This window comes from Temnothorax longispinosus, chromosome 5, assembly GCF_030848805.1.
Source record: "Temnothorax longispinosus isolate EJ_2023e chromosome 5, Tlon_JGU_v1, whole genome shotgun sequence".
Taxonomy (NCBI): domain Eukaryota; kingdom Metazoa; phylum Arthropoda; class Insecta; order Hymenoptera; family Formicidae; genus Temnothorax; species Temnothorax longispinosus.
In genome coordinates, this window is record NC_092362.1 from 6,329,486 (window position 1) to 6,352,542 (window position 23,057).

Sequence of the window (23,057 nt, forward strand, 5' to 3'; positions counted from 1 at the left end):
TTATTAAGTTTGATAGCAAACGGAGTGACCAATGATAAAAGGACAACGCTTGTTCGGCGTTTTCAATTTTTTCAATTATTGGTCACATTTAATCCTATAAAAACATGTATCGCTAATAAACATTTTTGCAGCGCAATTTACGGAAAAATAATAATTAGAAAATAATAATTAGGAAAAAATTGCTTGAACGTGTATTCAAGATTAAGTCATACAGAATGAATGTTATTTATTGCAATTGTACTTTGTTAAGGATCGAACATATTCTCTATGTAATCGGGCCGCGAGGCTGACTGCGACGTGCCTACAGTCAGTCTCGCGGCACGGATTCGATCCACATGGGGTTGTCGATCACGCCGTCCCGCGTGGTAGATCACGCGTCGATCCCGCCCCACGTACATACAGGTGCGCGCATGCCGGAATTGTCGAGAATCGGAGCACGGCGCAACTCCTGACACGCGCAGTGTCTTAGTTCGCGAAAATTGTGCCTACAGCGCAACTCCGTCAATCGTCGGATGATCAATCAGAGAGCGCCGCGTTCCATATCTCGCCTTCGTTTTCGGCCCTCGAGAACCTTCCGGGCAGAAGAGAACGATCGTGGCACACTGGTTTTGCACGTATCAGAAGCAAGTTCTCTCGGCTTAACGCAACATTCTCAACCGATTGTGACATCGCCGCCCAATCATCCAAGTGTGGCAGTGTCCAGAGAGACAGTATTCTCCACGAGTGAGTATCGAGCTTATCCAAGAAGCTCGCATGAAATCTCTGTTATCAAATCGCGTTCGCGCTCGGAGTCTGTTTCGCGAGCAAGATTTTTTCAACCGCAAGATTTCAGTCGTAAAAGCATCAAATCGATGCTCGGCAAGATCTCCGTCTCGCGTTTGCGGCAGACTATTGACGCCTCAAGATTTCCGAGCGATTCGAACCACGACAGTATCCGTCAAGTGTGACAATTAGAGGTCCCGGTGCAAATTAATCGCGGTAAAGTAAATCGTTTCTCTCATCTGCAGCCCTCTTTTCGTTTCGCAATCTTTCTGTGGTACCGGCATAAATCGCGCTCCGCTGAATCCGGTCGAGCACGAAACATACTTGAATAAATCATGCATTCGTCGTTCGAATAATATATAACCAATTATGTCGAATTGTGATAAAATGTTTATTTCATAACTTTCATTATTTATCAATTATTTATTTCATAAATTTTAGAAACTTACGCCAGAACAGTAAAATAATTAGTATTTATGCGTTAAAATTGACGTTTTCTATATTTACGGCAAATTTGATCGCACGAGTTTGCATAGCTTTCGTTTCCATTGTTACAAACATTTGTACTGAAATATCATTCTATATGATATATTTTTGTTGCAAGACATTATAATAACGTTTGAAGATATTACAACAAAATTAGACGCGAATGAAAATATGATAATCCGAGTCAGGGTGATCCGGCACGGTAATCGTTCTCGAGTAAACCTCTGGTCAACCAGGACAAGTGGAAAATATTGTCACATTGCCACGAATAATCCTATTTGCTCCATTTCGCCACACTAACATGATGAGAATTGTATTTCAATTTAAAGAACATTCTTTCGATAAAATATTGTGGAATAATTTTTGTCTCAATCTCTTCGTGTTGCGTTATTCTTTGATATTGGAATGATATATAGTCATCGGTTATTTCAAAAATTAATATTTAAACTTTAATCATTTTTAAACCGCAAACAGAAAATTTTAAATTTTTTCAAGGGCGTACTTATCATCTCTGAGGCCTAAAAATGATACCTAACTTTGGCAATTTATTTAAGGAAAATAATTTACTCAATCAACAACTTTTTATAAGAATTTTATTACATAAACCTTAAAAGTAAAAAAATATTTTTAAAAACTTAATATTTTAAAAACTTTTTATTTTACAAAGTGGTGCCTTAGCCGTATCGCCGAGCTGTTTTTTTTTTTTTTTATATATATACAGACGTTCCCATGATATACATGTATACTTTATCGTTATATTATTATATATTGTTACTTATAAATTTCAGTATAAATCGTGCGTTAAGAAAAATAAATATTTATTGTGCGTATTTGATTTGCCAAACGTAACCGTCAACTGTTTATGCGGTACACGAAAGTCACTTCATACCCTAACAAATAAACAAACATGTTGTAGGACAGACGGAGAGCATATGGCTGCATTCCGATATTCACCACCAGGGTAGCGATCATGTAACTTTTTCCCTAGAGCGGAAACGTGAAAAGTGAAAAATTTCATGTAACTATTTCTTTCTATTGGTATTGAATAGAAAGAGATAAACTTTTCACTTTTCACGTTCCGTCCTAGGGGAAAAGATACATGATCGATCCCCTGTACTGAAAATCTATAGTCTACATAACGTAAACTATAGATTTTCAGTATTGGCAGTATTGATACTGGTAAATACATATGCATATATATTTACCAGTATCAATGCTTATAGATAGGATCGTGTATAGCGGTTCTGTGAGACTTTTATTGCATTTTGCCTAATCTCAAGTATCTCTTCGTAGCAATCAACATTGTTATTTATTAATTTATTTTACAAAGATATGATACTTAATTTAAAATAATATTTTCTTTATGAATTAATACACTATAACGTAATAAAACGTGACAAAGGTATATCAGTCTGTTGTTATAGATTTAAAATATCTTGTATATTTAATATCTACTGTGTGACTAAATATTTTAATGGTTTGATATGGTTTTAAATAGTTTATGAACTGTAGTGACTAAATATAATTTTATCTCCATATATATATGTATATATTTAGTACGATTAGTTTATTAACTTTATTTTTTTGTTATTTATTATATTGTATTATTATTTCTGCATGTAAGTTTCATTAATTATTCATTTTACATGATTATGAACATATAGAAGTTTTATAATATTTTATGGATTATAATTTTAATATTTCAATGGCATTAATGTATTGTAAAAATATTTTACTGCTACAGACTGTTGCTCCTACTATTACTACATCTACTACAACTCCAGGAACAGTGACTACTGCACCTACAACCACTTCTGCACCAACGGCTACCACTGCATGTTCAGACAGCTCAAACATCTACACCGGTATATATATTTCTTTCTATTAAGCTAAATTCCCTATAAATCAAGTTCGAATAGTAGTGTATACGTCATATGAAATTTTATGCAAAATTAAATTCTACGAAATAAAATCTAATTTTATACACAATTTTAAAATAATGCTGTTTTTCTCTCTTTTAGCGTTTTTTATAGAGGAATATTTTGCTCTATGAAATAGTCCTACTTGTGCGCATAGTGATTTTACCACCAATTTTCCGTTGTATAATAATTTCAATTTTTTATAAAAATATAGAAATACTCAATTATATCAAAGTACTCCGTTATTGATAATACAATCGGAAAGACAATGGTTCTACACATAAAAAGCTTAAACTAATTGTAACTATGTAGAATCAACAGAAATATATAAATTTATTTTTCTTTGCCGATTGCGCTACAAATGACAGACTACTTAAATAGGATATTAATACATAAATAAAATATTAATCTGTAGAATGTACATTTCTCTTTCGAAAGCTTCTCTAAAAATATTAAAGAAAATATATAATTACATTTAACTATTTAAAGAATGATGTGTATAGAATTGTGTTAAAGGTTGCAGGATATTAAAGCAATTTATCTTTTCTGGAAATTAATATTATTTCCGAAATAAGTTTTTGTAACTAGATGCCTTTAAAACTGTAAGAATATATAGGATATTATATATTCTGCATGACGCAGGATATAGCTAATAGACTTAGTGTAATCGGGGTTCTTATTTGTAGAAAACATACTATGGCAATACCGGCGGCAATTACGATAAGGCAAAAAAGGATTTTATGGCGGCACTTTATAGACAACGCTTCTTGCCCTCTTGACCCTGAAAAAGTAAAAAATACTGCAAAAGAAAGCAGTTTAGATATTGCAATCGTAATAAGATGGATGAATAAAAAAATTTGCCAAGAGAATGAAGAAGGCTTCCGACACCATCGAGAACGTGAAGGCGAAGATTCAGAATAAGAAAGGTATCCCGCCTGACCAGCAGCGTTCGATCTTCGCTGGAAAGCAGCTTGAGGACGGACGCACGTTGTCCGACTACAATATCCAGAAGGAATCAACTTTGCATTTGGTTCTCCGTCTACGTGGTGGTATGCAAATTTTCGTAAAAACCTTGACAGGAAAGACCATCACACTGGAAGTCGAGGCATCCGACACGATCGAGAATGTCAAAGCTAAAATTCAGGACAAGGAAGGAATCCCCCCGGATCAGCAGAGGTTAATTTTCGCCGGAAAGCAACTCGAGGACGGCCGCACGCTTTCAGATTATAACATTCAAAAAGAATCCACCCTGCATTTGGTCTTGCGGCTTCGCGGCGGTATGCAGATTTTCGTCAAAACTCTCACCGGTAAAACAATCACACTGGAGGTCGAAGCTTCGGACACGATCGAGAACGTGAAGGCTAAGATTCAAGACAAAGAGGGCATTCCTCCCGATCAGCAAAGGTTAATTTTCGCGGGCAAGCAACTCGAGGACGGACGGACGGACTTTGTCCGATTACAATATTCAGAAAGAATCGACACTTCACCTTGTACTTCGACTAGGGGCGGAGATGTCTGATTCTGCAATTGTGATTTCATAGTATTAGATTATTAAATTATTTTTTTATAATAAGTTTTATTACAGAATTTTTAATTTTATTTATTCGCACATGGAAGTCTTGCGTACCGAGTTTTGATGAATAAAGGAATTTAATTTTGCATACTGTAATAAAATGTCTCGTCTCTAACAACTTTCTTATCCTAATACTTTGATCCCCTTGAATGAGAAAATGTTACAGATATCCCAATTATTTAAAAAATAAAATAAAAAAATTAAAGTTTGTTAAATTTGCTTGATAATATTTATTCAAATTGAACTTTGTGCAAATGTTTAATGATATCTATAATGTATATTTTTTCCAGTGATTAATGCTTCAATGAAAGAACATGAATGAGTAATGGTTAATTATTTCAGAAAGTAGTGTAACACTCTTATATCTTGTTTTTATCATGACGAATGGTTGATTGTTTATTCTACGTTTTGAAATAAACAAATATCGATGTTTCAATTTATATACGTGAAATAATTTTGGATAAATTAAGATCGAACTACGAATATACCGCTTGAAGATATTGTTAGTAATGGCAGACATTTTGATAGAAACTTTTCTTTATCATTAATTGATGGCGCCACTAGGTCTTTTCTTGATTGCTTTCCTCTAACAAATATAAAACATTTAGTATAGTATTTTTAAATCAATTTATCTGATGTATAAGAGTTTAAAAATTAGAAAGCTATATATTTTTCAAAAAAGTAATCAGTAATTTCTTTAAACCTAATTTTTACAAAATATATGGTAAATTGCAACGCAAATTCTTATTACATTTCTTTTTTCCGAAGATTTTAGCAAATTTTACTTTTATAAATATACTTTTAATTTTAATGAAAGCAAAGGTTAATTTTCGCGGACAAGCAACTCGTTCTACGCTTAATTAAGGGGATCCTGCAGCCGTATGATTTACCGACATTATCGTTAATCGATGGATCTTTTAATTGGCTTTACAGAATTGCAAGTTTTTGGTCTAGAATTAAAGTCCGCACAAAAATCTAGGGTGGAAAACGCGATTTTATATCAAAAGCACCAAAAAATTAAAAATATTACTTATTGGGGCACATACACAGCTGTCACCTGACGACAATATTTGCTTAAAACAAAAATTCTACAGTTTATACGTACATAATGTTTATCATCCACCCTTGGGAAAACATGTAGGAATAATATCGTGCAAGTAGAAGTAAGATTCAATGCGTACAAAAAAAAATCCATCGAAAAATTATTCTAGTAATGCAAATACGGATGCAAATGACAAGAAGAGCAGCAGCAGTAGTTGCCGGATCTTGCGAGAGATGGCGAGCAATCGAAAAAAGGACAGGGGGTCGATTCTGTATCTTGGGACGAGGTTTACAAAAGTGAGGAAATTCACTAAAAAATCTACAATTTTATTTGTCGAAATCTAGTAAATCTGTTCACTTTTGTAATTTTCACCTCGTCTCAAAATACAGAATCGACCCCCAGATGTCATTTCGTTAGACAAAGACAGATATAAGGAAAACAAAATTAGAAAGGTTGACATTATATCGACCACGGTCTTGTAAGACCGTGATATCGACATCGAGGAAGTTCGCCAGTCACTGCAGGATCCCCTTAAGGATCTCGGTTGTGCGCAAACGTGATCTATTTTTAAATCAATACTTCTTAATTTTTTAACTATCTGCTACAAAATAGTACGATTGTTCAAGTCAATTTAATCGAGTATAATATACATAAACAGCAACAGAAAAATCTCGGGCAATCGCTCGCTCGAGAAAGAATGAGTTATTCTTTATTTCGCGCTGTACGATTATTACACGTCCCTCGTCTCTCGTTCAACGCCGCTCGCGTCGGCTTTGCGTTGCGAAAGATAGCCACGTTGAACGTCGCCCAGCAGCGTCACCTCCTTAAGGTTGATTCACACTATACGGCACGGACCGTCACGTTCCGGCAACGACACGTACCGGCACCGGCACGACAAAACATTAAACAATGCATTTTAACGAGACTGTCCACACTAACCGGCACCGACCTGCACGTTCCGTCAACGGAACGTACCGACATTGACAGACATTATCGCAAAGAATGTTTTGATGGTCCGTGTCGGAACGTGACGGTCCGTGCCGTATAGTGTGAATCAACCTAACACGGAAAAAACCCTCAGCCGCCGACGCAACTGCGACCGCCGCAGCGCAAACCGCACGCGAGCCTCGCGCTCACGATTCGAAACACATGCTCTCCCCCCTTGGGACAGCCGCTCTCCCAAACTGCGATGACCGCGATCCGAAAGCGTTGGTAATGCAGATATACTTTCGCGAAAAAGTATCTGGATTACCAACGCTTTCAGATCGCAGTCGTTGCAGTTTGGGAGAGCGACTGTCCCAAAAAAAGAGAGCATTTGTTTCAAATCGTGAACGCGAAACCCACACGTGGCCGCGCCAGCAACCGCCCCAAAATTCTTTCCGTGAACGGTGAAGAACGGACGCAATTAACAAGATGGACCAGGAAAAATTAATTGAAATGGTTAAATCTTGTGAGCCATTATATATAATGAGCCATTCAAAATATAGTGATAATATATTTAAAGAAAATGCTTGGAGAAGAATTGCGAAAGAAATGAACCAGCCAGGTAAGATGAATATAATTTATTCTATTGTACTAATAAAATAGTTTTTATAAAATATTTTTTAATTTATTGTGTCTTTCCATTCAACACGGCCATGTTTTGTCATAAAAAATTCCTTGAATGCATCACGAACAGTAAATGCAGTATTTGTTGCACTTCCTCCTTGTCGTGGTAAATTTTGTAAACCCACAGTGTCAGTTCTATGCGCATGGTCTTCTTGTTGTATAATATTAATATTATAGTCTCGGATATAATTGTGCAAAATGCACATAGTTAAAATAATTTTATCTGCATTTTCTGGTTTTAACTTTAGTCTTCGATTGTAAAGCTGAAATTTTTGACTCAATATTCCAAATACATTTTCCGACACTCTTCGTGCGCGTGAGAGACGGTAGTTAAATATTCTTTTTGATCTATCTTCTTGAATTTGAGAACCAGGATATGGTCTTAATAAATATTTTTTTAACGGAAATGCCTCATCGCCAACTATGGCATAAGGCATAACATTCTGCGTATTAGGAAGCGCATTATCTTTCGGGATATTCAATTTATTTTTTTCGAGATTTTTGCCCAAATTAGAATTGGCAAATAGCCCTCCATCGCTATTCTTACCATATCCGCCTATGTCTACCGCGATAAATTTGTAATGTGCATCAACTAATGCTAAGAGAACAATGGAAAACGTTTTCTTATAATTAAAAAACTGAGATCCACTATTTGCGGGAGCTTGAATGGTCACATGTTTTCCATCAAGAGCGCCTAAACAATTTGGAAAATTCCAAATATCCCAAAATTCTTCGGCAATTTTTTTCCATGTATCCACTGTAGGCTTTGGCATTGTTAGTGGCATCAAATTCTCTATTATCGCTTCGCATACTTGAATAACAATCGATTGCACCGTTGAATGTCCGAGTCTATAACTGGTAGCTATTGTTATATACGAATCACCAGTAGCTAAGAACCTACGAAATATAAGATAATAAATAAAAAATTATAAATTATAAAATATACAATATTAATATAATAAAATATACAATATTAATATTAATATTAATAAAATATACAATATTAATATAAACAAATTGTTCGTTTTTTTCCAGCGACTGTTTGCAAAAAAACATGGACGAATCTTCGAGATTCTTTTAGAAAAGCGTTAAAAAAAAACGTGAAACAAAAAGTGGACAGGCCGCCTCAAAAATAAAAAAATGGAAATTTGAAGATGAAATGTCGTTCTTACTACCATTCATGCAAGAAAGAGACACATGCAGTAATTTAGAAGATGTCAGTGATGATAATAATGAAGATAGACCGAATGAAGACGAATATCATGATACAAACAATGAGAGTGAAGATGATAGAAACGATGATAGAAGAGATGATCGAAACGATGATAGAAAAGATGATCGAAACGACGATAAAGACGATGACAAGGATGATAATGTGGATAAGGAGTTACACGCTGAAAATGAGAAAAAGAAAAAACAAAAAGAAATTAACAGAAAAATTATCACTAAAGCTAAGAATAAAGAAAATAAATGTCAAACACAACCAGAAACGGGATCAGCAGTGATGATAAAATATTTGTTGGAGAAAAAAACTGCAAAAGCGCAAATAACTCCACCGACTCAACAATCTGATGCTAATGCAATAGACACGTTTTTCTCAAGTATTGCAGCAACGGTAAAGAGTTTTTGTCCTTACTATCAAAATGTAGCTAAATCACAAATATTCTCCATTATCTCTGATCTTGAAATAAAACAAATTTTGCAAGAGCAACCTCCTAATGCACCTATACAACGTCAACATTCTGTCGAATTATATCACACTAGGCCGTATAATGTATCACGTCCTTTATCATCAATATCATTATCACCATCGTCACCGTCAATGTCAACTATACCAGCATCTCCTTCATCTTTAAGAGCTCCAACTCCATCGCCATCATATTACGATATGTCAATTCCAATGCCACATCTCAGTGAACAAACAGATTATACACAGAAAATGTAAATTTAATGACAAATGTTTACCTTAAACAAACTGCAAGTCTTTCTGTCGGTGAAATTGCCTCACGAAACGACGTATTTTCTTTTTGTATCGCAGGCTCAATTAATTTTAATAATTCAAAAAACTTGCATTGCGGCATTCTAAAATATTGGTAAAATTTGTCTTCATATTTTAATAAATTTTGAAATAATGTCCAATGCTCTCCTTCAAGTTTTCTTTCTTTTAATATAGGATGTACCCATTTTCGATTCTTTTTCTTCATTTTTTTCACTTTGCCTTTATCTTCGTCTAAAAGTAAGGCCAGAAGAGCCAATTCATCATCGCTAGATGATCCATCCATTTTGTGGTTATAAAACTGATGACGGTTATAAAACTGACGGTCGATTGCCGAAGCAATCTGAATATACGTAAAATTTGTCGTGCCGGTGCCGGTACGTGTCGTTGCCGGAACGTGACGGTCCGTGCCGTATAGTGTGAATCAACATGCGTCGCCGTCGAGCAGCAATATGCGTTTCCCGTTAGCGATCATGCGACACGTTTCCCGTTCGCCGTGAAAATATTACTTTCCGCATTTACGATCGCGCGTTTTTTTCTTCTACCCGAAGACACGCATATCGATTAGAGATCGCGAGAAAAGAGGTTGTCGTTAAAAATAAATTAAAGATGAAGATACAACCGGTTAGAGAGACGTTTATCGCAGTTTTATTCCAACGCATAAATTTTTTATTTTCCTTCGAGCAATTATGTACTTGATTACAAAAAGTATGCGGTAAGAGTGCAAGTATTATGGAAACTTGCAGGACATTCGAGGGCAATGATGAGAGGCTGGAAAATTTCCTAATTGGCGATTGGTCTTTCTTCTACGAAAGTTTAATCTTCTTCTTTTGCTCTTTCTAAATCTTTGGCATTAAATATTTCAGCACAGTGGTATACTGTTAGCATTTACGTGAAATGAGAGAAAGAGAAAGGGAATTAAATATCTTTCGATTTTCCAATTTTCCACGCAACCCTTCTGCGGCTCGCATACGTTGTTTCTCGGCACCCCGTATAATATTTCAGCACAGTGGTATACTGTTAGCATTTACGTGAAATGAGAGAAAGAGAAAGGGAATTAAACATCTTTCGATTTTCCAATTTTCCACGCAACCCTTCTGCGGCTCGCATACGTTGTTTCTCGGCACCCCGTATAAAACGCGTCCGTCGCAACGCGTTCGCGCGAATAGCGCAAGTTTCTGGATACAATCGTCTTTCCCACTGCTGCTGAAACGAAACAACGCAAGTCGAGTTTTACGCACTCTGGTATTTTCGGGATATAGACGTTACGCTCGCCGCGCGCGCGACGCAATTTGCATGCGACGCATAATGTGGAAGCGCTCGTGTTTAACCCGGCTAACTTTATTTTGCGCCTCATACGCCGATCGTCCTCAACTTGGCGCGGAAAGTCTGAAATCCGCTTCAGCTTCGGTCCAACGAGAGATTCGGAGATGGGTACCTATCCTTCTTCTCACGTATATCGAATCACGCACGCGGTTACATGTGTAAGGAAGCGAAGAACTTATTTGCGTCGAAATCGCAAGCTCGTACGAAAGTTATATATTATACGAGGACGCGAATAATCGCGAATTGTTTTCGGATTGATCCTCATCTCGGTTCGCGAGTCCACGCGCATACGGCTATCGGACGAGTCTACAGCGATTTAATAAAAATAGTATAAGTTGTTCTGACGCACGTTCTTCGGGAATGAAACATTGCAAACTACGCAATTAAAGTTTCGAATCATACAGATTGCGGATCGCGCTCGTTAGGTCCGTCGGTTTTTACTGGCTGCGTTGCGCGCTTTACATCCATAAGAAATGGATCACGCTGTGATCCTTTTCTCTCTCTTTCTCTCTGAATCGTATACAGACAACGCAATCCTTTTTCCGCAAACGCGCTTTTTGTATTACACAACGAATGTAATTCGACAGAGAGAACGTCGCCACCGAATTCCGGAGTTGGCGGAGTCGCGGGTCGTCAGAAAAATAGGCTTAGGACGGCGCTTATGAACAAGATGACGGTGTCTTAATTTCTCATTTTTCCTTGACAAGGATACACGTTCTTGTAAAACAAATATGAGTCAAGATTCAGGTTCCTGTAATTCCCCTTGAAGTTGAAAACAGGGTTATTTGGTTATTTCTTTGAATAATTTAGAAATAAACTCGTTGTATAATGCGAGCGGTGTTATATTTTGTCTAGAATATGTAACACAAATGTAATTTGCGATAACTGTTTAGATTCTGCAAGATCAAAGACATATAATCCTAACATAAAATTTTCAAATTTAGTACGCTTTAATATGTTACCGAACAAGAACATTATTTTTCGTAAATAATGAAACATTTAATTACTTTTACAAAATGGAAATTACTATTCGTCGATATACATACCTTATTTAAAAAACGTTAATTGCGATTTGGTAAAATTTTTTTTAGATAAAATGACACATGTGGAATGTAACACACTAAAAAATTGCCACAATATTTCTGATATAATAATAAAACGATTTATTCAATTCAGAATTAAAATAGAGTGCCAAAAAGAACGCTTAAAAGCACCTATATATAGTAGTGCCACTATGGCAAGACATTTTATTGTTAAATAAAATTTTATTGTTAAATAAAATTTCTTACCATCGTGTTATTCTATTAAGTAATATTTAAAATATGTTATATCTATTAATATAATATAATTAGTATAATCAGTTATATGAGTAAAGTTATTATTAGTAAATTGTCAGTATTTTGTAATAAATAACACAAATTCTACTCTCAAAATTAGCATTTATTTTCTAAATCCAAGTCCAAATTCAAATCTTACTGCACGCACGTGGTACTCGAAGTGGGGATATGGAATGCTCGATTGGTTCTGCCATTTTGCTTTAAAGGAGTCCAAGGGCCAATAAAAAGTCTGACAAGACCGTCCAGACTCTTATTATAGGGACTCTATGGCAACGCGAAAACAATGGGAGTTTACCGGCCCTGGTATTCGTCGTCCCAGGTAGCAAGGTGACGTCTAATTGACGTCCAAAAACGTCTCTAGACGTCAATTAGACGTCATTTGACGTTACTCTGCTACATGGGGTATGTATAGACGGACACATGCGGATATCTCTCCTTCCATTGATTAACCAGTTGATTAACCTGCAATTGATTTTTAATACAGAATATCAAATAAACCTCCTGCAGTTTAGGACATTGTTCAAGAATAACGGAAAATTTATCAGGTGTATGAAATTCCACATCATTAAAAGATAACTTTTTCAAGTTTTTGCACTGTGCTAGTAATTCCAACTGGTGATCAGTGAGGATACCGTGATTAAAATGAACCTCTTGCAAGTTTTGAGAAGAGGAAAATAATTCAAATAAGCTATCACGAGTAACTAAAGATCTGAAACAAAAATTATATAATTAGTACAGTACTTTAATTGCAAAAAGGAAATTTGTGTAATTTTTTCAAGATGCACGCAAGAGAAGCAAACAAATTTCAATAAAAAATACAATAACATGTATTTTAAAAAAAATTGTAATATACTTACTCCATACAATGTACTCCATACATCGTACACTCGACTTTTAATAAATTCTTACAGTTAGCAAGGGCACTAATACCATGAGGTGTAAGATACCGTTCAAACAAATCTATTACTTCCAAGTCACGACACGACTTTCCCAACTCTAGTAGAACTGCGTCATCGGCGTGAATACCGGGATATAACTCACGCATCCGTTGATTTTTTTGCAGTATTTTGCAAAGTTGTTGAGCTTTTATATGTGTACCACAAAGGTTTAAACGTTCCAAACTTTCCAGCTTCTCGAGGTACGAAAATCCTTTGTTGTTTATGGATAGACAACCACATAGATTCAATTCTAAGAAAAATTTGTATCAGTTATATGCAATTTAACCATAATTTTGATAATTATATACTATATGCATATACATACCTTTCAAATTTTTGCATATTTCTGAAATTTTATGTAGGGCAGGATTTAAATCGACATTATTGCAGTCCCTTAATTTTAAGTGCGTTAAATTTCTGCCGCAATTATCAAGAAAGTTTACGAAATCATTAACATCAAAGTTGCTTCCTGTAAGATCCAATTGTCGCAAATATTTACATCTAGCTGTAAAGCAACGAAATACTTTGCGCGTAATAAATGCAGACACACGTCGAATGTTCAAACGTGTATAGAGTAAAGGGTCCTGTGTTAAACCATTGAAGCGTTTATCTACTGAACTCATGCGGCATAACGTCGTCAGATCTAAATTGTTCAATATTTTTAGTAGCATTTCCTTCTGCAAAGATAAAATATATAATTTTAATACTCGAGATGACATTACAATAATATGATGAGAAATAGACCACTTATAATACTTTACCGGAAGCGCAGATAAACTACTGTAACGTGATAAGTCCCTGGATTCATCCGAATAGAGTTTCATACGCTTTGCATAATTTGAATGACTAAGAAGTTGCTCATAACAAGGGATTACCTCCAGAGATATTTTTTGCTTTAAATTACTCTTAGAAGAAACCCTTCTTACATCGCTGCAATTATAATCGGAACAAACTTATTTTCATTATTAACAGATAAAATTTAAATATTACTTAACGTCGACGATAATAATACCTTTTACGAATACAATATTCGGGAAAATTCTGTTGCAGATGAACTATATCCAAGTTTGCACTTTTTAAATCTGCTGTTAAATTATGAACATGGTATGGAGAGTTATGGTATGGAGAGTTATGATATGAAGAGTACATGCTGTTAATTCTTTTTAACTGATTAGTTAAACTCTCGTTAGGATTTCTAGAAAGGATCAATTCTGATGTACCGATGAGCATCACAGCATCTAGCTTTGTGTAAGAGAGACGTGAACTGTTTTCAAATGTTAGTTTGAGCATTTTGGTTTTAAAGTCACAATGCGATAACGGTGGAGAAAATAATCTTGATGTCGGCGGTACAACATGAAACGATTTATCCCACAACTGAATCCATTGATTATTGGAATCTTGAGCCGAAATTTGAATTACGCTTCCAGGATGATGTATTTCGTAAATGCAGACTCTGATTGGATATACAGCTTCATGAAACTCGATACCTTCAAAATAGAAAATATATAATTATACTCTCTTCTCAACAAAAGCATATCTTCTTAACAATATCTCATAATTCAAATATTACATACAAATATAACTATTTTCCTTCTTATACTTCCAACAAATATTATCAATAACACTATAATCATAAAGATGCAGATCGTTTTGCCATGGAGATATTGAGATTCCATCTTTATTGACTGAAGGTAAATAAAATAGTTCTCCATAGTTTTGAAATTTGGGTGGTCCAATTATGTCAGGAGCAGTGTGATATATGCTAAGATTCCAATGGTTCCAGGGAACAAATCTCTTCTTCGCAAATTGATAGATAAAGTCAACACTACCCTCCTCTCCTACGGATACTCTGCCGACATAGGGATATCGACTACAACTCCTCTCGCAATATGAAGGTTGATAATGGGATGTCATATTTTCTCTCTGAAAAAAAGACACAATATGGAGAATAATAATTCTTGCTTTTGTAGTATATGCAAAAATGCATTGTATATCATGTATTTATATAATGATAGCGCTAAGATTATATAATTAGATTAGATTATCTAAATTTATCCTGTTTCCATATTCACATGGCTAGTACTGACATTATTATTACATAGTCTGCATGTATATTATTATTAAATATTAAATAATTAATTATTTTAAAGAATTACATTTTATTAATATAGAAAAATGTTCTTTTTATAAGTTTGAGATATCGCGAGCTCTGTGTTCATCACGCGTGGTACCCGTGTACGAGCACAAAGAAAAAAACAAAAAAAATCACGAAATTTATATTGCTCAAATTCGCCACAATTAGGTGCGCTTAATTTCTAAATACAATTAAGGTCCATTCCACAATAGCCGTATATAAGAGTAGATGTAAAACGTGAGCACTGTAAGCAGTAAGCTATTGACTAATAACATTTTTACAATTCAAGTATAATCGACAGTAGTTGGTCAATTTTTACTGCTTATTGTAAGGATGTCCGAATAAATCAAAGAGATGACTCTTGGGAATATGTATATTTAATGAACTATAGTATAAATAAGTGTCTTTCGGAACGAACGTAATAGACCGGGAGCCCGCGACCAAAATTCGTGTCAGATCTTATTCATCGGGAAACCCTATATATTCGATAGAGTACATCCTTCTAATATTGAAAAGTCATTTCTTACACCTGAAGGGTGGGACAACTCCTGCGGGGGAGTGGAAAAATAAAGCAGAGGGTGTGTCAAATTTTATTCACCTTGAAACTTATTTGCTAGTTAGTTTTTAATAAATAATTTATGAAAAAACGTATCTTACACCTGATGGCAAGCGCGGCAAAATTGTTCTTACAGATTGTAAACAATGTAATATTTCACGAGGGTGATGTCAAATATTATTCACTTTGAAATTTATATGAGAGGTAAGTTTGCACTAAGTATAAATAATACGAAAAAAATTCTTACGGCTTGAACGCGGACCAAACGAGTTCTTACACTGCTCTGAAACTAAAAATTAAGGTAGTTCTCCGGTCCTTATACTAGAGAAAATCGATTTTCTATAGATTTTCTTGAAACTGTGAATATACGTTAATTTAGGTGTGCTTTATGCGTGGTATAAATTTCAGTACCTCTTCCGGTATAAAAAAAATCAAGATACTGAGCCTCAAAGTTTCAATTTTTACCAAAAAAATTTTGAAATTTAATTTTTTTTTAATTTGGGCATTTTTTTCTTATAGAACTCGACGAGAGGAGCAACTTTGGTCCTCTTAGTCAACCTCGTATCTCTTACCGTTTGGCCTGGAAAACCTTTTCATTAATAAAAGTTGAAACTTTGAGGCTCAGTATCTTGATTTTTTTTATACCGGAAAAGGTACTGAAATTTATACCACGCATAAAGCACGCCTAAATTAACGTATATTTACAGTATCAAGAAAATCTATAGACAATCAATTTTCTCTAGTATAAGGACTGGATGAGAACTACCTTTTGCTGCAGTGCGCACACGGTAATTTTCCTCTAATGTTAGTATATAAATCAAGTTTGTCACTTATAAACATGCAAAATAGATGAACAATACAAAATATAGTAATTTTTAATTGAACACGCTATGATTAATATAAATTTATATTTATATATACATATTCGGCGTAACCTTGATTCTTCTTTTAAATAAAAGGATCAAGAGACACGGTAGTGTCTCGCGCCAAGTACGCGCGAAGCGAGACGCACCGTGACTCCTTTATTTACGCGAACGCATGAGTTGCGAGATTTTGAGATCTCAATAACGAGTGAACGGATCAATTTCTAAGTAAGTTCGATTGATAGCTTGGGGTTTGATTTATAAATAAGAGTCTTTTTTTCCGTTACGTGCCCTACGAGCGAAGATATTGCGATGCAAAGTCCAAATGTGAAAAAAATTTTTTTTAAGAAACGTCCACGTCGGACAAAAATGGCGGCTGGTGATAGTTACATAATAGTTACTATAAAATCTCCCGTTTACGCGGAGGAATTATCGTATCGTAAGTTACTACAGAAGTAACGTTTGCGTAAATAGGTTATAAAAATAACACGATGTTATATATGCGGTTTGCCGTGAATATATATATATATATATATATATATATATATATATATATGTGATTTCTGCCTAGTGCTCTGAATGTCATCTATAGTCATACATATTAAGAATTTTCCATGGGCTTCTTCAGAAGATAGGATACGAAGAAAATCCTTTCTTGTGCGTTAATCCACGTTACGTTACGCTACGCTATCATACGAGAGTCTTGTGCGGAGGCTCTTATCCAGACAAATTTGCATAGCGCATAAGCGTAAGAAATTGATTGGTTTATATGTATATGTGCAAAAGGAAATAGACCAATCCACCTCTTTATGCATATGCTTATGCACCTATGCAAGTTTGTCTGGGTTGACCTTAAAAAAGCAGCGCCAAGTTTTTTACAAGAAAAATTTATTTATATTTTATTTTAATTAAATATTTTTATTTTATAATGTTACCTCTTTAATTCTTTGTGATTAAAATAATTCTTTGTAATATTATAATTTAATCAAGGAGAATTAAAACTACTACCACTTGGGTTGATAGAAAGACTCTCAGGAATACAAAGATACATACTACTTGGGCTGAGTTAGGTAACACAATTTTGTTTTATTTTTTAAAAGGAGTTGCACAACAATTATTTTTCAAAGTATATATATTCTTTTTGCAATTGGCGCAATTTAAAGATTTCACATCTTTTTTTGAAATACGTATCACTTAGGTTGAATTAGGTAACGCAATTTTGTGAATTATTTTGTTAGGGAGAAAAATATAAAGCTACTATACATATCATTTGGGTTGAGTTAGGTAACGCAATTTTGTGAATTATTTTGTTAGGAAGAAATAAAGCTACTACCATTTAAGATTTTTAGATTTACAACATACATTGCGCGTGTACTTGGCGCCTTTTTTTACCTTTTTTTGAAAAAGGTAATTTTGTACTGATCAATTTCAACTGCATAGCAGGGGCATATAGTTTTTCAATAAGAAAAAAAGTTTACTGGATAGTTAAAAACCCTCTTTTCATGAAACTACTTCGATAAAAATAAAAAATCTCACGTTATTGCAAGTAAAAAATCAAAGGACTAAAATTGTAACTTTGTCGACACCCCCATGCCAAATAAATTTTGAAATGATAATATAAATCCAAAATTTGAAAAGAATTAAATTATTGTTATTATTATTATTATTATTTAGAATTAAATTATTCAGATATCAATTTGAACTCCTCTAAGGATTCAGACAGTGACGATGAGATTCAGAATATTTGATTTTATACATTATACGTATTACTTTAATAAAAAGAATGAATAATATATTATATACAATAAAAAATTATTCCACATTTTATTGTCCATCTATTTTGCATGTTCATAAGTAACAAACCCGATTTATATACTAACATTAAAGGAAAATTACCGTATGCGCACTGCAGCAAAAGAGCGTCGTGGGCGCTCTTAATTTTTAGTTTCAAAGCAGTGTAAGAACTCGATTGGTCCGCGTTCAAGCCGTAAGAATTTTTTTTCGTATTATTTATAGTTCAAACTTACCTCTCATATAAATTTCAAAGTGAATAATATTCGACATCACCCTCGTGAAATATTACATTGTTTACAACCTGTAAGAACAATTTTGTTTCGCTTGCCAGGTGTAAAAACGTTTTTTCATAAATTATCTATTAAAAACTAACTAGCAAACAAGTTTCAAGATGAATAAAATTTGACAAGGACACTTTCGAAAGTTACATGTTCGTTATAATTTTCTGCATCTATGTCCCGCAGAAGGATCTCGCAGCAACATTATGTACCTTTCTTACTCGATTAACCCTATTCACTCCAACGTTTTTTCCGCCCCTTTAATCCTCCAACCATGCACTTTCAAGTCAGACGTGTTTTTCAAAATGTTAATAGCTTTTAAAAACTCCCCAAAAATTATTATAATATCTTTGTACCTTCGACTAAAAATCAATGTAAAGAAAATTTGGAAATCATTTATTTAAATATTTTTTTACAAAAATTATATGTTGACAAACACACGTTACGACTCGTTTTACTTAAAAAATCATAACTCACGAACAAATTGACGAAGCTTAATGAACGAAAACGCAAATTAAAGCTAAAAGTAGTGCAAATGAGAAAAAAAATATGAGATAATTATTAATTAAATAGGAATACTTAATTTTGTCGCCGCAAATTTGGTAATTTTTAAATGGTACAGAAGGACTTTAAGGACTTAAAGAATGCTAGAAAAAGAATTTCTGAATAAGAAAAGGCGAATTTGAAGTGTGACAGATATTTTTTATGTAAAAAAATTAATTTTTTTTATAATCGTAGCTCCTCCCCACCTCTTTCACTTGCCTCTGAGCCATAATAGACCTCTGTGGAATGTTAAATTTTTTTTTTAACGACAAAAATATTTTAAATACGTTTAAATTATACACAAAAATACATTTTTATCGAAAAAAATGCTCATTTACCTTTCACACAACACTGACGTAATCCTCCAACTATGCACTTTCGTGTCCCACCGAGATTTTGATTGTTCGCCGTTTCGAGACTAAAGGCCACTTCGACCAAGCTCTGATTAACTTTTGATCATTGATTAGTTCATTGGAAATGACCAATCGCATTTGTCAATCTGCTTAATGAGCAAATGCGATTGGTCATTTCTAATTGACAAATCAACGATTAAGTTAAATGGAGCTTGGTCGAAGTTGGCCTAAATGAGCTAGGACTTTGAAATTTTTACCTGAGGTTCCCTGCCACAATAACTTTTTTCCGGTGTGGAGGGGATTCTCCCACGATCATTTGTTTTCCGGAACAAACGACTGTTAGAAATTCGTGGGACACAAAAGGCATGGTTGGAGCGAATAGGGTTAAAACAACTAATTCTATTAATATGGCGGTGAATAAGATGATACAATGATTTTGTCGCGGGCTCCCAGTCTATAACTACGACTGGCTCGACTGGACTCTTCTCAAGACTAGACAAGACTAAACTTGCACGGACCTCTGTACGTACGACTACCGTTGAAGCGCGGCTCGCGCCACACGATCCCTAGTTACTAAGGGACTCTAACCACTGAAGTATGTGGTAATATTTATCGCAAAATAATCAAACTAAACAATATTATTCCAACCATAGTAACTGCGCGCCGACAAATCGTCAGAATTGAAACACAATGTTGGTTGGCGTAAGTAAATTATTTTCTATATGCCGATCCGAAACTTCATTTTTTTGGCAATAACTAAACAGAGAAACAACTATTCGTCAGAATCTTTTAAGGAGATGTTTTGACCAAGCAACATTTACCATAAACAATGAGCAAAATTGTTAATTATAAAAGAAAGTTAAAAAGTTTAGCGCATACATATGAGTCCGTGTGAGATCTATAACTTGCTCGGCAACGATATATTAATTTTTCGTAACGGCTCTCTGAGCCCTTAAGTCCCTTCTCCCACCTACTTTTTTTCAGAGAAAGGAGCCGCCAGCGAGATAGGCTGCTAATTTTACAGTTACAAGCAGATATTATTTTGGCTCGAACGCCATAGGCACACGTATGAATACGGAGGGTTAATTTGTAGTTTGGCATTATTCAGACACTCCATAGGATCGAATTGTGAAAGGCTTCATAAAAAACGACATTGACTTTGTTAAGAATACAATTGAGTAGATGAAATGGGCAAATATCAATGATAAAATGGGAGAAATTTATATAATAAAGCTATAGCAATCATATTTAAACACGAACAAAGCTGTAATATGTATTAATTAGAAAAATTATAAACATTGTTAGGCGTCATCAAGTAGTTGTATAGAGTAAAGAATGCAACAATGAAATAATTAGTTTTAAAATATTAACTTTAAATTCCAATATTACTTCCAAATTCCACTGCTGGATTTAAAATTGTAGAAATAAAGTTTCCAGATATCAATAAAGAAATTAAATTTTCTGAAAAATTAGCGGAGAGTTTTTGAGTACTAAATGCTTCTTACATATTTTTTGTTATAATTATTTTTTGTTACATTTACGAATATAATAATTAAAAAATTTTACTCCTTTTACTTTACCTGATAAAGAAATAAAATGGCGATGAATAAAGGCACACGTGGTTCTTCTTCTTCTTAATTTATGACGCCTGGTTTTTTGCGTGGATCCACTATAATCAGCCTCTTTTTTTAACTGAATAGAGCCAGTAAGCGTCTTGTGTAAATTGTGAATGAACGTGGTCGTATATGCAGAATAAATTGTAACACAATGATCTAACTGATTTTAGTTCTCAAACACTGAGATTATAAGAACTCCGAATTCAAACTGCGCACTTGGCGACTGCATTCAAAAGAATGAACTCAATTAATCCATGGTGGAAGCACAGAAATATAAAAGTGAAGCAATGCGCATGTGGTATTATGGGGGCAGAGTGGGAGGCAGAGCACCAATCAGAACTGCCCCTCACATATTGAATTCAAATGTGACCGTATTGGATTTGTAGATTTTATGTTTAAAACACTTCTGATTGGTTAACTGCTCCCCTCTACTTTTGAACGACTGCGCATCCATCGGATTGCTTCATCTTGGGTGCGTTCGGGGAGCTCGATACCACGCTACCAACGCTAAAAGTGCCAATTTATGGGACGCTGAAAAACCTCTATGAAGTTGGCCGGACAACTTCAACGTATCGAACTTTCATTAATTGGAATCGATTAGTGGTCGTTTGGTGGTCTTTGGTAGTCTAGTCCGATCGTTTGGTGGTTAGTCGTTTTCCTGTAAAATAAAAATGAAATTTTCGGTGTGAAGTTAGCCGGACAATTTTTATTTTTCAACCAATTTAACTTTTTTATAGCTCATTCGACGCGGAATCGTTTGGTGGTCACGAATATCGTAATTAAAACGTTTGGTGGTCAATCGTTTTCCTAAGAAATAGAAAAAACCGTATTCTCACGCCATTGGTCGCATGACTCCGTGACGTTAGCTTGGTAATTTGATGAATAAACATTATTTATCAATCAAATTGACTTTCATACGGCTCAATCGACGCGGAATCGTTTGGTGGTCACGAATATAATCAGTAAAACAATTTTTCTGACTAATAGCACAGAGTCATACGACCAATGGCGTGAGCATACGGTTTTTCCTTTTTTCTGGGAAAACGGTTGACCACCAAACGTTTTACTGATTATATTTGTGACCACCAAACGATTCCGCGTCGATTGAGCCGTATGAAAGTCAATTTGATTGATAAATAATGTTTATCCATCAAATTACCGAGCTAACGTCACGAAGTGTCATACGACCAATGGCGTGAGAGTACGGTTTTATCTATTTCTTAGGAAAACGATTGACCACCAAACGTTTTAATGACGATATTCGTGACCACCAAACGATTCCGCGTCGATTGAGCCGTATGAAAGTCAATTTGATTGATAAATAATGTTTATCCATCAAATTACCGAGCTAACGTCACGAAGTGTCATACGACCAATGGCGTGAGAGTACGGTTTTATCTATTTCTTAGAAAAACGATTGACCACCAAACGTTTTAATGACGATATTCGTGACCACCAAACGATTCCGCGTCGATTGAGCCGTATGAAAGTCAATTTGATTGATAAATAATGTTTATCCATCAAATTACCGAGCTAACATCACGGAGTCATACGACCAATGGCGTGAGAGTACGGTTTTTTCTATTTCTTAGGAAAACGATTGACCACCAAACGTTTTAATGACGATATTCGTGACCACCAAACGATTCCGCGTTGATTGAGCCCTATCAAAGTCAATTTGGGTGATAAATACAATTTTTCCGGCTAATGGCACAGTGGTGATATGTCCAGCATTATGTGCATACGATTTTTTTTTATTTTCTGGGAAAACGGTTGACCACCAAACGTTTTACCGATGATATTCGTGACCACCAAACGATTCCGCGTCGAATGAGCCATAAAAAAGTTAAATTGGTTAAAAAATAAAAATTGTCCGGCTAACTTCGGAAATTTTATTTTTATTTTACAGGAAAACGACTAACTATACCAAACG

At 34.7% G+C, this 23,057-nt stretch overlaps 1 protein-coding gene and 1 pseudogene across 1 annotated transcript; both read left to right on the forward strand.

The window, feature by feature from the left end:
• Window positions 1–4,020: 4,020 nt before the first annotated feature.
• On the forward strand, window positions 4,021–4,723 carry LOC139813270 (polyubiquitin-B-like). Its single transcript, XM_071778661.1, is given in 2 exon segments — window positions 4,021–4,599; window positions 4,601–4,723. Coding segments are annotated over 2 exon segments (672 nt in total). The 5' UTR covers window positions 4,021–4,035; the 3' UTR covers window positions 4,709–4,723.
• A 2,270-nt stretch (window positions 4,724–6,993) lies between these two features.
• Window positions 6,994–9,335, forward strand: LOC139812849 (uncharacterized; annotated as a pseudogene).
• Window positions 9,336–23,057: the final 13,722 nt, after the last annotated feature.